At 54.5% G+C, this 7455-nt stretch overlaps 1 protein-coding gene across 1 annotated transcript; it reads right to left on the bottom strand.

The window, feature by feature from the left end:
* Window positions 1-5613: 5613 nt before the first annotated feature.
* B0T26DRAFT_797793 (uncharacterized protein) lies at window positions 5614-7455 on the bottom strand (the record flags this gene model as incomplete). Its single annotated transcript, XM_060446932.1, has 7 exons — window positions 7221-7455; window positions 6993-7064; window positions 6863-6934; window positions 6583-6743; window positions 6173-6217; window positions 5833-5916; window positions 5614-5704 (listed from the first exon to the last, which is right to left on the bottom strand). The coding sequence occupies exons 1-7, from the start codon at window positions 7335-7337 to the stop codon at window positions 5614-5616; spliced, it is 642 nt and encodes a 213-aa protein (XP_060302705.1). The 5' UTR covers window positions 7338-7455.

Raw genomic sequence — 7455 nt, 5'->3', positions numbered from 1 at the left:
ATCAGGCGGGCAGGGACGAGGGGGCACGCGAGTCGTGAAATTCGCAGCGCTGGTGGTGCTGCTGCTGTGGTGTGCTGCTGTCAGCCGCGGGCAGCTTCGCTTGGCCGGGACGCTACAGAATATCCACACAGAGTTTCCGTGATGACGACGTAGCGGGTGGAGGAATGCAGCGCAGGCAGGTACGGGTCACAGAAGCACGACAAGATTATGACTGGGGAAAAAAAAGTTGGGGGGTTGGAGAACGAGTTGGGTGTGGGATGGGGGTGGGCTTTGTGGTGCAGGACAGCCGTGGCAGTGGGAGGGCGAGCTGTCGCAAGCGGGATTTGGGACTCGGGCTTTTTTGGAGAGCGAGCGAGGAGACGGCCCAGGGCAGCGCACCTTCCAGGTTCCTCAATGGATGGGAAGCTTTCCAGGTACCCCAAAGGTTATCGGGCAAGTACCGTTGGGCCTAGTTCTAGCGAGGCACAAGCCTGCCTGCAGCACGCACAGCATGTACTGTTCCTCTTGGACCGACCTAGTGCATGTAGCGTCACGGTATGTACCGTTCGAGGATAGAGCTTGCGCCCCGGCCCAAATACCGCGACGGTGCAGACTACGACTGCAGCAGTGCAGATAGCCCTGATAAACAGGCAGCCCCTGGTAATATCCCGTCGCGTGGGCTCCAATTGGCATTAGCACGGGCGATTGCCGATAGGAAACCAACAAAACCGGCCGGCATCCCAGGTCGGTGAGGTCGGCTCGCCAAGGCTTGCTGTCCTGTGCGCACCCTACCGCGTAGGGGACGCGATACTAGTTAGCCCAGGGGTGGATTTGACAGGGCTGACAAGCAACAAACTGACAATTGACGACTAACAGCCCAACCTAGGTAACCGACAACGACCGACGGCGGCGAGTCGTGGCAATTGCAAACGTCGCGGCCGCGGGAAGAGACTCTAAGTGAGATTGAAAGTCTTGGAAGCGCCGGCACAGGCCTGAGCCGTTTAGGTGGCAGCCTTCGACCTCAATTTTCAACGGAGCGAGATGGTGTGAGGTGGTTGTGGTACCTTCAGCAGGTAGTGGCAGGTAGTAGGTGGTCTGTGTCTGTGGGGAGTGTGGAGAGGCCTAGGTCTCATTCGCCCAGGCGGGCATGCAAACGTCGACAATTGCTACGAACGCAGCAGTCGCAACCCTCGAGCAGCCGATTGAAGAAGCAACCGATTGTGCCGGGCAGTTTGGAAAGAGGTGATGGTTTTCGGAGGAAGATGCCAAAAGCCGAGTCCTCCTAATGTATTATTATACACTTACGAAACGGGCACAGGAAACTTTGTCGAGGTGATGCCCATACATAAGGTACATACCATGCACCGTGTTTAATGGATCAATGAAGAATGACTGGGTTGCACGCCAGGCACAAACCCCATTATCGCGGCCAAAACCACTAACAAGGTTTCGGCCGTTCGCCTGAGGGAGGCATTTGGCTTTTTTTATTATTCCCATAAGCGGCCCAAACAGCAGACGGAGTTGCGCGTGATCATTGACATTGAGGCCGAGCCGGAGCCCGGGGTTGAACTTGCTGAGATGGTTGCTCCCCTTTCACGTAGTGCACCTTCACTACACGACAAACTCCGCTAATTGGACAAACTCCATGGGAAGCAAACGTGGTGACAGGGGCTCGACGTGGAGAGACTGGAAGTAACCCGCATCTAACCAAGACTTGAGGTGGTGAACATCCAACGTGCGTACAAAAGGTACGTACAACCAACTAACTCATAGTATCTGTACATCACGTACTGTACATACCAAATGTGAGTTGGCGGCAGCATCTATGCTTGCCTGCGTTGAGGTGATTGCCAAAGTTTGGACGAGGCGTGGCAGACGAATCTTGCGCAGCTTTGAACCATCACGGTCGCTTTCTTGCTCCTTCGACATTGTTCGGCAACTAGAGGGGTGTCTCGCCAACAAGAAAAGAAAAAAAAGAAAAAAAGCCTCCATGACATGCCAATGGATTCCCGGTCAAAGGTGTGAGTGGGCTGGCTGCCCATGACCAGCTAAACCTCAGACGGACAGAGGCAGGGCCTAAGAATAGTGAACGCTGGTCCTAGGCAGGACCACCACCACCACTTGTGAGAAGGATGGTGGTGGGAGGGTACTCTATCTGTTCGGGGCACATCTCTGTCTCTCTATCTCAAGCTCAAGGGGGCGCGGCCTGCAAACCAGGCCAGTCAGGCTCGACCTCAGTCTTAAGTGCCACTCTTTGCCCTCCACAGCGCCTCTTAGCTGCTCTTCTCTCGTACATACATGTACTAATCCGGCCGGATCCTTTGCAGTGCATCTTCTATCTTTGCTGAGACGAAGCCTGTTCACCTGGAAGGTCTATGGTGAGCCTGGGTAAGCCCAACACGTCGACACATGTGCCCAGGTGAACGAAGGTCTGTCTAATGGCCCGCCTCTCCACACTCAATCCGCTGGGGCAGCCCACACAGGATCCAAACCTAAAAAAATGCACTTGACCTCGGGCGCTAGGTAGTTTTAAGGGAATAAATACATACCTACATTACTTATTGGCTCAGAGAGGAGAGCCCTGCGGGGTTTTGGTATGGACCAGGGCCAAGAGATCGGTCTTCGTGCAGCGTAGTGCACCGGCAGCTAAAAGATAATGCGGGCGTGTTTGACCGCTGGTGTTTCCAGCGTATATCCTATCATGTCTTTGCCCACTAACAGCTGCCAATAAAGTCATCAAAGCCGTTTAGTTAGAAGTGAGACACAGGGAGGCGGCGTTGGAACGACATCCATAAGGTATCGTACGGGTAGGTACCATATGCACATTCAAGCCGACTGACTGCCCGCCAAGGCTAGCCCGTTTTCTTATCTTCGGCTCTGCTTAGCCCGTAGGAAGGTTGGGGAATCGCCAAGCTTCTATGAGGGGCTAGATTTTCTTCGTTGCGGCAGAAATGGAAACAAAACTCAAAGGGACCCAACGACTACCAGAAGGCGCAACTGTGCCTCTTTAGGGTCTCGTCTGTGAGTCTCTGGGAGGGATGGAGGGGACGGGAGCTGGCATCTGTCGATCAATGTCAAAGGCTGGCCGAAAGCGTCAGTCCATGCTCTCTCCGGCACATGCCCAGACGTCTCAAGCGCCCACCAAGACCAGAATTCTTGGCAACAACGATGATATTGGTCTCCCGGAATCTCTCCCGAGCCGCGTTTGTCTCGGTCCAAGGGTGCAGGTGCCTTGTGGCCAGAGGGGAATAAGGGCGGTTTTCTGATGCGCTTCGCCATATTTTTTTGTTCATCCGCCTCTTTCCGCACCCCCTCCAATAAGGAGTGGGATCGTGGCGTTTTTCTTGCGGCCTCACTGGCTGGGGTCGAGTTGGGGAGGCGTCGTGCTTCCCGCATCTGCCCACTTCGGTGTTTGAAGGCCACGGCGGCACATGAGAGTTTTTGGGAAAAACGCGCTCAAATGCTCAGGCATCTCTACCTACAGCGAGAAGCAACGTCTGCCGAAATACGTCCCTCGAGGTGTCACCCTGTAGTGCGGGACGAGAAGATGGTGGGTTCGATGAAGCTCGGATATGAAGACCGGTGAGCATCTTGCTGAGGGGCTAAGAAAAAGGAGGGGGGTAGTTCCATGGCTAGGTTGATTAGTGTAGCTGCGGGCTGATATGGAGCTGTTACCTGCCCTCTCAGAGACGATGAGGGGGGATCCCGGACTTGCTTCCGGTGGAATACTAAGGTAAGGTAGTTATCTGGCCTACACCACTTTTTCTTTTCTGTTGGTTTCTGTGACCCGAGTTGCAGGACGCATACATACGTGAAGGTAGAAAACTGATGGCGGCTTTACGCTTCGATCTTGACAGCTCCAATAGTGCCGATCAGGTATTTCAGAGAAGAGGACGGAATGCACTAGAAAATTTACGGACGGCTGTGAAATGCAAGCAAGTGACCCCCAAATATGTTTTAGTTCCACATCGAGTCCCGCCAGCATGGGAATGGGGCTGGAGGCGAGGGCCGCGGCTGGGGGCACTCTCGGTTGCGTGGGGTGGTTTAAGGTGTTGCTGATGGTGCGTTTGCCTGGAGGGTGATGCCAAGACGGCGAAGGGCTGATCGTCGTCTCGGGATTAAGAGCGGAGTCTAGGTTGGAGAAGCTGCGGGAGGTATTCATAGTAGCTCTAAGAAGAGACAATAGAAACGAATTGCTCAAGACCTGACTTGCTCCTCCAAAAGAAAGTCGCAGCCGTCCAAACCAGGGCAGTCGACAGCCGGAAAAGGTTGAGGCCGAGGTGGCACGACAATGGAACCCAAGATATTGCACTTTCTAGGGATGGGCGGCAGGATGACCTTGGGGGGTCCAAGCAGGGGTGAGCGAGGTGGATTGAGGTGAAGGTGGAGGGGCAGAGCCAAGCAACCAAGCAATCAGTGTCCTGCCCACACGGGACTGAAGCAGGCTCGAGCACTTGGTCGTGGGTCAAAAGTTTTTGAACTTTTTTGGAGGGCAGGTACCTCGGGCACAGACGGACGGTCTAGGCCGTTTTCAGGGGGCAAGGGTCAGGGCAGGGTTTCTCGGGCGGGTCCACCTCATCCCCAAGGAACCCCACTGGAAGTTTGACTTGGGATGTCTCCACTGGGTCTCCGGGCCTCTGGGGCGGCTGGCCCAAGTGTTTTCCTCCGATGGCACAAGCGCAAAGCATTCTTCCTATTGTATTCCGAAGTGGGCCGAGAAGTCGAGCCATCAATTCCTATCTGCATTTTACGTAGTACCTCGGGGAGCGCCTACCGATCTATCTGCGCTGGCTTCTCCAATCACCAGCAACCATCCGCCGTCGTGTCGAATGTATGTCGAATGGGCGTCGTCCTCGACCACTCCAGAATCCAGATGTCCTCTTGGTGCGCAGCTGCAACTACAGGCTTCTCTGTCCAGGTGACTGCTGCCCGGCTTCCCAGGTGCCCCAATCAAGTCGAGCCCACTATCAATAGCAACGGCGGGCTCCCTTAGGTATCCATGCCCTTTGGCCTCAGGGGCTTCTCGACGTAACGTGCTGAGGGGCGAAGGATTTCCATTTGAGCCTAACTGTCTCTAACTATTAACGCTTTCGAAGCTGTGGAAATATTCCAGGCTCTCCAGCCCGGAGCTAGGACAGTGCCGCACGTTAGTTACTGTATGGCGCTGACATCCATGGTCCGTGGCATTCCCACAGATGCGTGGATTGGCCGGGGTTGCAGCAGCGCTTTGCTAACTTGGATCAACGATGATGCAATTCGCAACGTCGAGCAGCGGGCCGGATGGATTCCGCTCTCATTTACCGCCCTTCGCTTCGGAATCAAGCAAGCAATTCGAGCATCACGCCTTCCGGACAACAAGTGCCTACACGTAGCTATGTGCCTGTTGTTTCTGCGGGGCATATCGCTCGGCTTTGGATTGCCAGACCGCCCTCATTTGAGGGTTTGATGGACATGACTGCCGTAAAGCGTCTCATGCTACGGACACGGCTGCCAGATTTTGAGGCAGGAATTGCAAGCCGATCTGATCGGGTATATTGATATGACGCGTCAATCAGCGAAGTCTGCCTGCCTGTCATCCCCAATGGCCCTCGCGTGCTGGCTGGCACTCGGTTCATTCAAGAATTGGATACTCCACTAATGAGCTCCGAACCTGAGCTTGAGCTCACGTTTTTGCTCCGTCGCGTCACCACCCTCTGTCCAAAGTGAGTCGAATGGAGGGTCGCATCTAACGATCAACAAGGTATGGAACACTTCTGAAAGAGCACTGCTTGATTGGGCCACCGGATGAGGTGTGGGTACCTTTTGGATCCGTCGAGGTGCTCTTCAGCTGCATGACAAGCGTTTGAGACTCACACCTTTTGTGAGGGGTCGTTAACTTTCCGGATGCAGTGCCCTGAAACCAAGCCGGAGAAGGCTTCTTGGGCTTGACGGCAAGCTCTGATTGGCCCAGTTGAGGTTCAGGGGGGTGTGAAAGTGCAGATGTGGTCTGTATGGATAATAGTCCTGGAAAGACCAAACACACGTTCCTCAAAAGGCGATCGGCTCTTGAAAATCACCTGGCGAGCCCAACCAATCAATGTCAAACTTCGAGAATCGGACTCGCAAGGCCCTTGCCGGCCACCGTCAGTACATCATGTAGGTACGGCACTACATCACTCCCTTCATTGCCCGATCTTTGCTCGCCCAAACCCACTTTACGAATGAAATCTCCTTCGCTGACGTGACTGGGGAGACGGAGCTGGGGGTGGTGGATTATTCCGTACGAAACACTACTACACAACGATCAGTCTATCACACTACACTAGAACCAAAGTTACCGTTTCGGCCTGCATCCCCAGTGATCTTCCGTGTTGTATGTGGGGGGGGGGGCGCTTCGCCGCCAACCGCCGCTTGTCACCCTCTCCTCCCCGGCACAGAAGCCCGTTGGTTGAGGGAGCCCAGCTGCAGCTTCGAGCAGTTATACATCTACCACCTTTCCTATGCTACGCTTGCAGGGAGACACTGCAAATAGGAATGTACCGTGTCCGACGGGGACGCCTCCACGTCTTGTCACCCTCCAGGCGCAGCACTCCATAGTGCGCTCACTCTAGGTATGTCACTTACTCTATGTCTGCCGGCCAAACATGAGCTTTTCCACGAGTGTGAGCCAAAGTCAGAAGAGAAGCACCAATATTATCCGATAGCACGATGCTTCCGTGCATCTGATCAGCATATCCACGCGAAACAACACGGGCAGGCCCAGGAAGAGCGAACGAGGAGCCAAGCTGCAGAAAACAGTAATCATTCCGGATACTAGGTTGGTACCTTGTGTACCGAGAATTTCAATACACTTCGGGGCTGGCAGCAAGAATCCCAGCCGTTTCTAACCAGAAGCGCCACTTACATGATCCCAGATCTCGTCAAATCTAGATCTCGACAAGCTGCGCCGTTGCCTCCCTGTCCGCCTCGCACTTTCCTATTACAATGGCGGGGTTGAGCTTTGTGCTCCCTGCATTTATTATCTTCCGACATACAAACGACGCATTTGAGGTGGCTGACTGAGGCTCGCATGTCGATACTCTGTGGATATGCATGCCCGGCAACAGCTAATAATCTGTGACAGTACTGCACAAGACTCCATCTAGTTGTCTTGGTCTAAGCCGGGCTGCCGTGAGTTCCGTCGCATATCTCAGCCTGCGAGACGAGAACGGCCTTTTTGAAGACAACAGCGCAATGATTCATGGAGTACGAAACTCTCGTACGGGAAACCTCTTAACACGCATGGCCGAGGACTTGCCCACCTGGCCTGTCGTCGACCCCCGAGCGCAGCTAGGTCCGTACTCTCCCCACTTATCGCAGGCGACAGCAGTCACAACCATTTTGTGACAGGCGCGTTATTTTTTCCTCTGGTGGTCTCCGGCTGTTCCCAGCCTGCATAGCCGTTTGACTCGACACCCCGGATGAAAAGAGGGAGCAATGCCACACCCACGAATAGGC

The sequence above is a fragment of the Lasiosphaeria miniovina genome (genome assembly GCF_030549165.1).
Source record: "Lasiosphaeria miniovina strain SMH2392-1A chromosome Unknown B0T26scaffold_1, whole genome shotgun sequence".
Classification (NCBI taxonomy): domain Eukaryota; kingdom Fungi; phylum Ascomycota; class Sordariomycetes; order Sordariales; family Lasiosphaeriaceae; genus Lasiosphaeria; species Lasiosphaeria miniovina.
The sequence above is the reverse complement of the archived record's forward strand: the minus strand, read 5'-3'. Positions and strand labels throughout refer to the sequence as shown.